At 33.0% G+C, this 13,806-nt stretch overlaps 1 protein-coding gene across 1 annotated transcript in view; it reads left to right on the top strand.

Moving 5' to 3' along the window:
- The window catches only part of abca3b (ATP-binding cassette, sub-family A (ABC1), member 3b), a 44,629-nt gene that overhangs the window by 1,335 nt on the left and 29,488 nt on the right, over window positions 1–13,806 (top strand). The window contains exons 2-5 of the mRNA XM_042719578.1: window positions 233–311; window positions 3,068–3,323; window positions 6,624–6,751; window positions 11,204–11,369. Coding sequence (XP_042575512.1) covers window positions 258–311; window positions 3,068–3,323; window positions 6,624–6,751; window positions 11,204–11,369 — 604 coding nt within the window. The 5' untranslated portion in view covers window positions 233–257. The remainder of the gene's footprint in view (window positions 1–232; window positions 312–3,067; window positions 3,324–6,623; window positions 6,752–11,203; window positions 11,370–13,806) is intronic.

Raw genomic sequence — 13,806 nt, 5'->3', positions numbered from 1 at the left:
GTCTGATCACGTTGTGCAATCAGAAGTGAAATATATGTTTGAACTTCTTGTTTCTTACGGGAAGCATGAGTCTTAAAGTGGCTCTCGGTCGTCTCGGGAAGGAGTTGCGAAAAGCTGTTGTTTACACACTCAGAGTCGATGTGAAATTCCTGGAGTAGCTCTGATACGCTTCTCTCTCGTTTCTCTAAAGACTCGTGCCGTGACCTGACGTTTACTTTTTCTTTTCGTCCAGGTGGTGAAGCTCTGTGAATCTGAAAATGGCCGTGTGGCAGCAGTTCAGATTGCTTCTGTGGAAAAACTATATTCAGCAAGTGAGTATTTGTCTTATATTTGCAGTGTGTGTGTTGATATTTTTATTTTTGCTGGATGTTAGATTTCAGGATAGATGGTTGTTGATGGTATAAACCTCAGTTTTGTCATGATTCTAGACAAACATCTTAATATAATAATATAATAATTTTAGGGCACTAATAAGCAGTAGCATACAACAGTTTGGGGTCAGTAAGATTTTTGGAAAGAAAGAAATATTTTAATGCAAGGATGTATTAAATTTATAGTTTTAATTATATATTTAAATTGGAAACATAAAAAAAAAAACCTTACACACCCCAAACTTATAGACCAGTGGTATATATAATATTTGGACACTACAGTTACAGGGTTTTCGCAGGTCTCAGAAAGACTTTATTTGCCCTTCCACCAATTAACGCCTTAAAATCAGAGCAGAAAGTCTTAAGTTCATAAAGTTATAGCATCAAATACTGCATAAACTGCAATAAATCAATATCAATATTTTGTACTTAAATCAAGAAACATTTAATTGAGATTATAAAGTGTCTTTATTTTGATCAGGTTTTTTTTTTTTTTTTTTTTTTTTTTTTTTTTCAGAAAACAAGGCGTTTTATCTCATGTCATTGTGCGTAAACTTCCACAATATGTTAAAATCCAGTCTTTTTAGCACATCTTAAAAGAATTAAGACAACCACAGCATGTTCTGTTCATCAGATCAATGTTAATTAACCTTGTGAGTATGCAGATAATAATGTGAATTACAAACGTAATATGAAATCTCAGCTAGCTCAGGTGAATCATTTAGGGCAAAGTATGAACAATGTGAAAAATGGAACAAATAATCCAAAATTATGATCAAAAACGACTTTTTAAAGTGTAAGAAAAGCCCATTAGAGTGCATTTGGTGTGAAAATTGTTGGAACAAGTAATCCAAAATTGTGTAGATCTATAAAGATTAAATAGTTAAGTTAAAGAAACCTGATGTTTTAGTTAAAAATGTTATGAATCTTGCCTTCGAACAGCAAGAGACAGAATCATCTTAAAGAAACACGGAAATGTATCGACTAGTTTGTGGCGGATAAAAATGCACAAGCAAAACAAAGGCTTGGAAATGAATTTAATCATTACCTCATTCAGCTTACTTGCTATAATCATTTAACTCGGCTGTATTGAATGACTTCTATGTTCCCTTCCCGTATTTAGATTAGATTTGAAACTCTCTTTCATTAGCGCAAGACAACAGAAGCTCTGTTTAACTCCGAGGCTTCTCTTTGGTGTTTGGCTCGTTGTGTCAGACCTTTGTACCGCACACTCGTCGTCTTGTGTGCGCTGGTGTGCAGCTGAAGTCTATCACAAGTGAACTTTCTAAACAGTCAGTCGAGCTGGATCAAAGTGCTGTGGGAAGCGTCCCGATACACTCCTGATAGAGGGCTGTTTGCACACTGCTGGGCTCCAGCTGTTGCTCGGAAACCCAAACCCAGCCGAGGCGTTAACACTGGGCCGTTCATGCTTCATTATGGCACACAGCGCTGTCTTTCTGACCCAGATCAGAGGTCTGAAGTTCTCCATCGATCGAGATCAAGCCCCAGGTTCTGTGTGGGATCCTGCTCGCTAACACATGGGCTTATTGACACTAGATCTGCAGCATGAATGTGACTAGTTCACCTGTTAACACAAGCTTGCACATGGAAGCTGATAAAAACTGAGAGCACTGTTTTATTTAAGTATCATGACGGTAAATCCATCAACTCTAAAAGTCAAAAAAAAAATATTTTTAAAAATGTATTTATATGTTAATTATATTTTACTTTGTATTTTATGGTATTATTATTTTTTTGTCATTTTTCTTTTTAAAAATGTATTTATATGTTAATTATATTTTTATTTTTATTTTTTTGGTTTTATTGATAAACTGTTTTTTTTAATAGTAAGATGGTTTACCATTTCTGTTTTTTATATATAAATATATATATATATATATAATATATATATATATTATTATATTATATATATATATATATATTATATATATATTATATATATATGGGTGTTTGTGTTATATATATTCCCTTTTTTATTTTTTTTTCATTCATGTATAAAGGCAAATACATTTATCATTTGAACAACACAATAATATTTTTTTATTTATTTATTTGTTAATTATATTATATTTTATTTTGTTATATTTTACTTTATAAGTATGGAAGTATATTCAAAGAAACATTACAGAGCTGTGGCCTAGTATCATGACTGTAAAATCATCAATTGTACCACAAACAATTAATTTCAATGGTTATTATTTTACTTTAATATAAATAAAATTACAAGTGTTTCATTGTAAGAGTTTAAATTACTGAAATTAATTTATAAAAATGTAGCAAACACGTCATTGTAAAATCAACAATTCTACCACAATAATGATGATGAAGATTATTTTTTGTCTTTTTATATTACAAAATATTACTATTTTATTTTATTTTATTTTATTTTATTTTACTGTAATGCATTTGGCAGATGCTTTTATCCAAAGCTGCTTACACTGCATTCAATGCACTCATTTACATTTTTATCAGTTCCTGCTGTCTCTTGGTTTATTTTATTTTATTTGTTTTGTCTTTTATTACTTTAAATAATCATTTAACAATCCATTGCCCCCTATGTAAGTAACCATTGTCCCATTTTACCATCTGCCATACATGCGTATCTAGCTGTCTAACTAGCCATCCATCCATCCATCAGTCTGTTTCACGGACGTCCTCTTTCTCTCGCTCTGCAGAAGCGTCAGATCCTGGTCACTCTGGTGGAGATCGCTCTGCCGCTGCTCTTCTCAGGCATCCTGATCGCCCTGCGACAGAAGGTGTCATCCATCAACTACCCCAATGCCACGCACTACCAAAGCTTCGGTGTGAGCGACCTGCCGTTCCCTCTGTGCTACCAGGACCTGCAGCTGGCCTACGTGCCTGCAAACGCCAGCGTGGTGCGGCAGATCACCGAGGACGTGCAGCAGAGCCTGCAGGAAGGCATCAGAACCGGTGAGAGCTTCGGCTTTTGGGCTGCTTTAGTCATCTAAAGTGTGGAAGAGGTTCAATAAAGACAGCTAACACATCAGATCTGTGGCCTTTGGTTTGGCTTGAATCATTTTTCAGAATGACAAAAATAAAAATACATACAGCAAATATAATGTGTGCATTAAATGGAAAATCTGCTATTTTTCTATTTATAGTCAAAAATGGCAAAAACCAAAATTGTAGTGTACATAACATACATAAAATTTTTATTTTGTTATTTTATTTAATGCTATTTCTTTTTGTTTCATTTTATATTATTGTATTTTATTAATCTTGTCAAAAATGACAACAATGAAAATGTATATGGGTAAACGTGCAACAAGAGACTTTTTTATTTATACTGTCCAAAAATGGCGCAAAAAAGATGTAGTGTTTCAAGAGACTTTTTTATTTATACTGTCCAAAAATGGCGCAAAAATTTTAATGCATTTTATTGAAAAAGTCAAAAATGTTAAAAATTATATATATATATATATATATATTTATATATATATATATACTGTATAAATGTTATAAATATTATACATCAAATAAAATAAATATTTTATTGCATTTTATTGATACTGTCAAAATGTTAGTTTTTTTTTTGTAATGCTCATTTCTAAAATATTTAATTGTATAGATATTGCTTCTCTTCAAGCCAGTTGTTCTTAAATTCCTTGTCCAGAAATCATAAATGTCTAGAAAACTTTAAAACTAATAAAACTTTGAAAAAGTCATGGATATTTTCTATAATGATTATGAATTAATGTTCTCATGCTCAACATCTAGAAATTGCATCTTTATTTCTGTTTTTATTGCACATCTTTTCAGAAATCGTACATTAGCAGATAAGCCATGAAAGTTCATTGGTCCAAAAGTATGTGAACCCTGGCATTAGCGTAACTGCTCTGTTGTCTCTACAATATGTTTGAGTTTGCAGTTGAAATCAAAGCATATATTGAGATTTTTTGAGTAAATAGCATGGTGACCCCAGCAGGAACCACATGGCCGCTCTTCCTGACATGAATAGCCTCTGTTTGACCCTTGAAGTGTCTTGGTGCTTGTGTTTATGAGCTGTCATAAAGGCCTGCAGGGGAATATGCAGGTGGTGAGTCACATAATAAACGTTTCTCTGGGCTGCGTCCTGATCATATGACTCATGCCGGACCCTGTTTGCCTCTTCCTGTCGCTCAGAGCGAAGATATCCATAATCTGCTGCTTCAACTTTGACTGTAAAATGAACAGCTTGATGGTGTTAAAGAGCTGTGTGATATTTGCAAACGACTCACTGTTTGAATGTCCTGCTTTAAAAGAGTCTGCAGCGGGGCTGATGTAATGAATGTCAGCGATTTTGGCACTTTAAACCCAGACTTGTGGGATGGCTGAGATGAGGAGGTTTCAGGCAAACACATCATTTATCTGAATTTACAGAGCTTTAAGTAGCAGTTCATTTCTAGATGGATGTGATGAAAGCGATGGCTTGAGGATAAAGGAGTTTAATGCAGGTTCTGATTCAGTGAAGTCTCATATGACCGAGTCAAACTGTTCATTTACTGTGGACTGTTTCATTTAAAATAACCAGATCATTTGTTCATGAGCAACATTAATCACACTGTGTGAGTGTTCAAAAACAACATAGTAGGAAGACGTTTTGTCTATTTATTGTATTTATAATATTTTGCTGCTCAGACTGCAAAACATTTCAAGTGTTAACACTGAAAGAATGCAGAACTTTCATAATCACTAACCAGTGTTATTTTTATTCTATTATTGCATTCAATAATATTTTTATATTTTATTTTTATTTTATACTTTCAGTTTTAATTTTTCATTTATATTTTCATTTATGTTCAGTTAAATTTTTTTTGTGATTTTGAATTAATTTTAGATTTTAAGTCATTAACTTATCATTAACCGAACGGATTGATATATTTTGGTAGTTTTTTGGTAGTTACAATAACATCACTATCACTAACAGAGCAGATTGATATATTTTGATATATTTTTGGTAGTTAACTAACAACACTATCATTAACTGAACATTGATATATTTTGGTAGATTTTTTTGGTAGTTAACAATAACAACACTATGACTACATATACTCGCCCCAGATATGAAAACTGTCTTTATTTATTCTCCTTCACGTCTGTCAAACCCATTTTGATGTTATGTGTTTTGTGGAACAACAAAGAACAATAAAATGACAATAAAAAGTACCTTATAAAGTCCAAATGATAAAATGCTTTCTCATTTTATTGTTGCACAGAAATAAATTAGAATATGGGTTTATAACAACACAAGGGTGATATAATGGCAGACTTTTTTTTTCTTTTTTTGGTCAAATATTGCTTTAAAGAAGCTCGCTTGTTGAGGTCAAGAGCATGCCTTTGTGTGTGTGTGTGTGTTTAATTGGATTTAGTTGGTAAATCCCAGTCGTGATCTGGCTGAATTCCCAGTTTTGCAGAGTGTCTCATTAGCTTTTTCTTTTAACATTATTTTCTCTTCGAAAAAAAAAAAGCCCACCAGTCATGGTGATATCATTAACATATGTTTCCAGTAGCCTGAAAAATCCTAAAATCAATTATTTAAAAGGTCAAACAGTGAGCCAGTGTCCACACATCTGCTTTGAAGGTCACATGGTTTCGTATGATTGCTTAAATGGTTACATATTTCATTGATTAATCTGTTTTTATCGGTTAAACCCTCAAACCTTCTGTGCACTGAATTGATCGCATGTAACAATATGAACAATTTGTGTCTGTTGGAGAAAGGCGTTCTTTGCTACCAAGATGCTGAAATGTTGTGGGCGGTTGCTAGGGTGTTGCTAAGGTGGTCTGGGTCGTAAAATTATGATACTACAATTTAAATTATTTTTTGCATAAAGAAAATGAACTTTTTGGACTTTGTTTACATGATAATTAAACATGTTTTAAAAAAATGAATGTGCAATGAATTGTTTGCATATTTACACAAAGATATGAACAATTAGCATTTGTCTGATGAATGTGTTTTTTTTTATTATAATTTTTCTATTTCAAAATTGAAATTATATGCATAAAGAAAATGAATGTGAATTGTGTGACATAAAATGCATGATAATCAAACACATTTTAAACCTTTTGTGCAATGAATTGCTCACACAAAAACATTAATATGATTATAATATAGTCTGAGGAATGATTGTTTTGCTGACATGATGCGCAAGTGTTTTTAGAGCTTTCTTCATGTCAGGTGTGAAAATGATACACTTATTAATGATGTGTCTTGATCTTGTTTTCCAGTGCGTGGCTTTGAAACAGAGGAGCAGTTTGAGGAGTTTGTGAAAACTGACCCAGAGTCAGGCAAGATCTTGGCAGCCATTGTGTTTGAGCACCAATTCACACACGACGACGAGCCGCTTCCTCTGCAGGTGAGATGTCACGGACCGGACCGACAGGCCTGTGTGTTAACGCATTAGCATTCCCAGTCACCCTCTTCCTGTTTACCTCCTCCTGATAGCCGAGATCATGCTGTGAACACTTCAAATCGTTATTTAGATGAGTTTTGTGAAGAAATGTTTTCACTCCAGCATCAACTGAAAAAAATACATTATTATATAAAACAATATAACATTATTATTATTATTATTATTTAAATAGGTATTTGCTCATAATTTAAATATAATAAATTTTTGTTGTAATTATGAAGATTATTAATATTATTATATTAAAGGTATTTATTTTATTTTTATCACTTTTTATTATTTTATTTAGCAATTAATACCAATAAATCATGTACTATTTACTAATAATTATTATTCTTACTCTTTTATAGTGAAACATTACATTATTTTAACCTGTAAAACTGAATGCTTAACAGGTAAAATCATTATGTGGATGAATCTCATGAAGAAATGTTTGAGTATTTCACTTTTCCATCAATAATTTAAATTATTGATTATTATTATTAAGTTAAAATTATATTTTGCCTAAAGAAAATGAAGCTTTTTGCATTCTGAAAGTGAAAGTCGTGACATTTCTAACAATATTTGTATGAATTTGCATGATATTAAACACATTTTCCCCTCAAATTCTTATTAATGCAATAAATCCCATGTTGTTTACTAATAATAGTAATAAAGTAATGAAAGTCACGTTATTACAGTGGTTCTCAATTCCAGTCCTCACACCCCCCTGCTCTGCACATTTTGTATGTTTCTCTTATCGCTTCAGACGTTTGTTCTATTTGAGCGTAAGTGCCATGGGTTGTGGAGTTTGTTGTATTTTAGAGTATGTTTCCAGTTGGAAGCGAACGTATTTTGTTCCATTCAGAGTGCATTGAAGTGTGCGAGACGTGAATTAAAATTGTATTTATTTACAGAGGTATATGATGTCACACTTGTCCGTGTGTGAAGACGTTGTTCAGCACAAATCTGTGAATGAATGTTCTGAAGTGAGGTAAACTTCAACAGATTTCCCCTGCTCAGGGAGTATTGAGCGATCAACACTGTGTAGGGACTGTGTAGGTGGAATACAGTTCATGCACGGGTTTATGTTCTGATGTGATTTTTATATGGATGATTTTTTTTATCAGGTGGAGACATACAAAATATGCAGAGCTGGGGGGCGCAAGGACTGGAATTGAGAACCGCTGCCTATTATTTGTGTCCTTGGTGTTTTTTGTTATTATTATTATTATTATTATTATTATTATTATTATTATTATTATTATTATTTTTAATAATGGCATGAATTACATTAGATTTGCTTGTACATTTTTTACATTGTCATATATGTGTATATGTTTGTATAAATGTGTGTGTGTGTGTGTGTTAGGGCTTGCATAAACTAGTCGAGTGATCGACTACTTCAAACACTAGTCGGCGCTGTCAGAAACAGTCGACTACTCTGGCATGCATTAACCATAATGCATGCACAGAGTTTGCAAGTATGACATGAATTTTAGGATTACAATATTACGTGTAGCTGTTACTTTCCATGAATTTAGGCCTATGTTGCATGTAAAATTAAAATATGTAATGTAATATTTAGGGGTGTGCCCCGAAGCTGAATACCTTATTCGGAAAGGCACGGATAATGACTTCAAAAACGAATAACGGACCAGGAATAATTCTGCCTGAATATTCGGCTGAAACTGGCACAGTCTGGTGTTTACTAGATAACAGTTGAGCCAGAGGATCAGCGCAATATTATACACAGAACTCTAAAGTCACGCACTAGAGTGTGAAGTGAATGAATGAATGTAAACTTTATGAATGAAAAGAGCGCATATCAAACAGTGCATTGCTGTTGCCTCGCGTGCATCTCTCAGAAATCAGAGCTTGGCAAGAGTAATATCACCTATGATAATACGTCATACACGTTATATTATTTGTATATATTTAAAAGGCAATGATTTAAACCTTAGGCTGCGATATGAAACGAATAAGCTCACCAATCAAACAGCCGCGCTGCGCGTCATCTCTCAAAAACCAAACCAGTTCTCTGTCAAGAGTAGGCTAATAATCAGCTTAGATACAGATACATTTTACCTGGCCTAACATTAATCACACTGTGTGAGTGTTCAAAAACTACATAGTAGGAAGACGTTTTGTCTATTTATTGTATTTATAATATTTTGCTGCTCAGACTGCAAAACATTTCTAGTGTTAACACTGAAAGAATGCAGAACTTTCATAATCACTAACCAGTGTTATTTTGCGTTGTTTGCATCTTTATCTTTTGCTGGTTTGCGTGGCACATGCACATGTGTTTAGTGAAGTTAAAAAAAAAAAAAAGACTCGCTTAAAGAGTTCTGTGTAATGAAAATGTTCGCATTGAATTCATTCAGTCCTGTTCAAATGATCACTAAACGTTTGTCATGACATCTTTCTGCTTGCATGATAAGTATATTTTTAGAAATTAATAATTATTTTAGTTTAACATGGCATACTTGTTCAGTGATAACTAAGAAAAAAAAGATAGTAATAACGGTCTTATAAAGTTACTAAATGATGTTCCACCCGGTTTTATCCGAATGCAGATACGAATAATTTTGTGATTGTTACAGATAGAAATACTGGCTGTTACATGAAAATATAAATATGTAATGTCATAATTACAAAGTTTTGACAATTTACATGTGTAATTGTTGCATTAGGCGTTGAATTAGTAAGTGTTTATTGATAAGAACCATTTCATAAATTTTCAATAAACAGTAGCACGAGTAGTCGAGTAACTCAAGTATTCTTTAAATAAGAAATCGACTAGCAGAAATCAGTAGCCGTGCAACCCCTAGTGTGTGTATAAACGACTGAAATGGAAAATTAGAACTGGGGGAAAATAACTGACAAAAACTGTAATGATACTGAAAATGCAATTATATGTAGTTATGCAAAATCACTTTCTCCGTTTTCTTTTGATTTTTGGTGTGAAATATAGAGCATTCTTGACAGTTTTAGTGAGAGTCGCCCATTTATGTGTCGCTCATGATGATAACCATTACTTAAAGCCAGTGTTCCTGAAGGAAATGTTCTTTTCTGAGCATTTGAGGACAAAATAAGCTGTTTTCCACAGAAGTCAAGAGTGCAGTCAAATCTAGCTGGAGGAATCAGGCCATTAGTGCTCCAGCAACAAATACCCTCAAACCATATTGCTTTCATGACTCCGGCGCCTGCCGCCTGCACTTGTGTTCATGAACCACTGAATCTTCAGGCTGAACAGTTTCAGCTGTTTTGAGATGCATTAGCTGAGGTTTCTCCATGTGCCTAATGGAGAGCTGAGGTCCGCTCTGGTTTCTTCTCATGTCCTTCACTGACGCTGAGTTTAGCACAGCTCCGGTGCAGGTGCTGGATCAGCGTCGAGGAAGAGAGCACATTTCTGAGTAAATTCTTCATAAAATCTATGTTTTTAAACCGTTAACTTCAGAATGGTTTTATGAATGATTTACACAGAAATGAGTTTTCCTCATGTCATGAATGAGGCCCAAAATGACACCCGTTTGTTCACATGATTGAACATTGGAGAGTCATATTTTCAGTGGACAAAAATATTTTTGTTAGGTGAACGATTAGACCTGCGCAATTTTATAATTATAATAATAATAAATATCATATATTTGATTATTTATTAACAATATATTAATTGTAATATATAACAAAATAATAACTATTATTATTATCATTAGCTGTTGTTATTAATAATATTATTAATAATATTCACTTTCTTTATTTTACAGTCAAATATTACAAAATAAATTATTCTTGTTTTGTTTTAATTATTAATATTAAACGATTCATTTCTTTGTTTTATAGTAAAGTTTGTTTGCATAGTTTTTTTTATTTATTCATAATAGCAATATTTAATTATTATGGTTATTAATATTATTATTATTGAATATTAATTTTTGTATTTTACTGTGGCATATTACAACGTAAATATTTTCATATTTTGCTATTATTGTTATTATTGTTGTTAAACACTTGATTTTGCAGTTAAAAATGCTTGTGTAATATTTTTATTTAATAACAATAGTTACTATTTTTATTGTTGTTATTATTAAATACTAATATTGAAATATAGTCACAGTTTTGGACCATATTATGTAGCCCTACAAAGAACCACAGTCAACCTAGGGTATAAAAAAAAGTTGTGTTTTTTTTTATTGTTTATTTCTGAATGTCAAATAAAATATCACAACTGTATATTGCACAATGTTCAGTATTAGCTGTAGGTTCAAACCCCACAAGAGCTATTCAGTTTTTATAGTGCCATTAATCAAGACACTCATGTCACTTTGGGGTATGACCCTGCATTACATGAAACCTTGGGTCGCGTCATATGAAAATCATTTGCAAAGTAACCGTTGATCTGGTGTGTGGCAGGTCAGCTATAACCTGCGCTTCACGTACAGCCCCAGAAACGCTCCGATGCGCGAGAAGTCGGAGCTCAACCCCAACAACGATCTGGACTGGCATACGCTCCGTCTGTTCCCGCTGATCCAGCTGCCTGGGCCCAGAGAACAACGTGACACATGCGGGGGCACACCAGGTCAGTCCACACTGATGCATTGTGGGAAATGTTGCTGTAAAGTACCAATAAAACCAGTATAAGAAAATTACTTTGCAGAAAATGTGCTCAACTTCAGGCCATCCAAGATGTAGATGAGTTTTTCTTCATCAAAACAGATTTGGAGAAATGTAGCTTTACATGACATGCTCAGCAATGGAAGCTCTGCAGTGAATGGGTGCCGTCAGAATGAGAGTCCAAACAGCTGATAAAAACATCACAATAATCCACACCACTCCAGTCCATCAGTTAATGACTTGTGAAGCGAGAAGCTGCAAGTTTGTACTAAATCCATGATTTTAACACATTTTTTATTTCAAACAGTTTTGTCTGTCCATAATCCATAATAATGCTTCGTCCAGTGAAAATGTTTATCCTCTGTTGTCTCTCACGCCAAAACCCACCCACATATTTGTTTAGAAATGTTATGGAATGTTTTCACTTGTAAATTGTGCTTGATCTCTGCATATTTCTCTCCTGATTCAGAGCAGATGACTCGTATTTCAGCCATTAACGACAGTTTAAAGTTAAAAACCTCTTAATGATTGATTTGTTTCTTACAAACACACACACACACACACACACACACACACACACGCACACACTTATTACAAACACACAGTTTTTCACTTCACAAGATGTTAGTTGATGGACTGGTGTGGATTATTGTGATGTTTTTATCAGCTGTTTGGACTCTCATTCTGACGGCACCCATTCACTGCAAAAGATCCATTGGCTAGCAAGTGTTGTAATGCTAAATTTCTCCAAAAATGAGTCTGTAAACTCGTGTGTGCTTCATGTTGAATTTTTATGCATTAAAATATAGATGCTGTTAAAGCTAACAGCTGCAAAACTATAATCATAGGCTAATACAATGGTATCAGTTCACTTAAAAAAGTAATGAAAAAGGCCCCTCAACGTGCAAATTGGACCCGATCGATTTCTTCATTCAACAGACTTGATACACCAGCTGCCAGTTACTGTCAACAGATGAGATAAACCGGCTTGTTCTCTTGCTTCCTTAATGATCTCTTCCTGTACGCGAGGTTTCCCGTGACGGTGCTAGCTATTGATTAGGAAGTGATTTGGATCAGTTAGTGCTCTCTTCGTCTGATGGCCTCCAGTGCTGCCAGCAGCTTCAAATGCATGCAGCGTGTCTGTTATTAATCATGAGCGCTGGCTCTGAACTTTGATGACTGGCACAGTGCTACAAATTAGATCTTGATCTCCGCCTGCACGACTCTTCACGCTTCACCGTTGTCCTTTCATCTGCATGTTATTGCACTGAGTTGCTTTATAGTGTGAGAAACCGCACCGCGAGTGTTTTGATCTTCGAGGGTCATTATGGTTTGAAAAGCCATAAGAAGCAGTGGGGAATTTTCAATAAATGTTTAAGCTTTGTAACCTTCAGAAGCTCAGCAGAGTTATTCTAGGTGTTTTAGAGTTTAGCCGCTCATTGCTGTGTGATTTGTAGATTGTACCCCAAAGTATTCATTTTGCCCATTAATTTCTGTGACTTTTTACCACTAAGAACAGAAGTGTGACTATTTTTAAAGATCATTAGGCCTTCTTGAATCATGTCCAATTTTTTTGTGTGTTCATATAGCAAGTATGACAAAACTCACCATTCTGATGCATTAAAAGATAAAAAAAAAAAAATCACAATCTTAAAAAATTATGGTGTGAAATGACCAAAGATTGAGGTTACAGTGAAGTTTTTATGATCTTTTTTTTTTTTTTGAGGATGTAAAAGCAAACATGTGAAGCTTATATATATTATATATAGATATATATATATTATATTACTATATATATATATATATATTATATATATATATATATATATATATATATACTATATAATATATATATATAAGCATTTACATTTTATTCTTTTGTTAAAAATGTTTTATTTGTTTTTTTTCTAAATCTGAAAATTCTGAATTTTTACAATCATTTTTGGTTAGGTTAGTATATGATTTTGTTTGCATTTAGATTGGATTAGATAGATAATTGTTTTAATTATGATTTTGTAAAAGCATTTACATGAATAATTTTTTTTTGTTACTTTGTTGCTTTAAATCATCATTTTACAGTAATGTTTTGTGCATTGTCTTTGCAACATTGTAAAATTGGATATAACTTTATTAAAAAAGGTTGGTAAGTGATTTTTTTTGTTTTTGTTTTTGCATTTAAATAATTTTATCATGCATATTGTAGAAACTGTGCATATTTTAATGTTTATGGATCAGCCACATTCATCTTCACTGTTTCTTTGTTTTTATATGTTTTTTTTTTTTTTTTGTGTTGATTATTTATTTTGAATTTGTTTTGATTTTTTTTTTTTTATGTTTTATTTGCAATGTTTTTTTTTTTTTTCAAATCATATTCAACTTTTTGCATGTTTGTGTTCTTATAG

Source organism: Cyprinus carpio, chromosome B3, assembly GCF_018340385.1.
Source record: "Cyprinus carpio isolate SPL01 chromosome B3, ASM1834038v1, whole genome shotgun sequence".
Taxonomy (NCBI): domain Eukaryota; kingdom Metazoa; phylum Chordata; class Actinopteri; order Cypriniformes; family Cyprinidae; genus Cyprinus; species Cyprinus carpio.
This window is presented reverse-complemented; position numbering and strand designations above follow the sequence as displayed.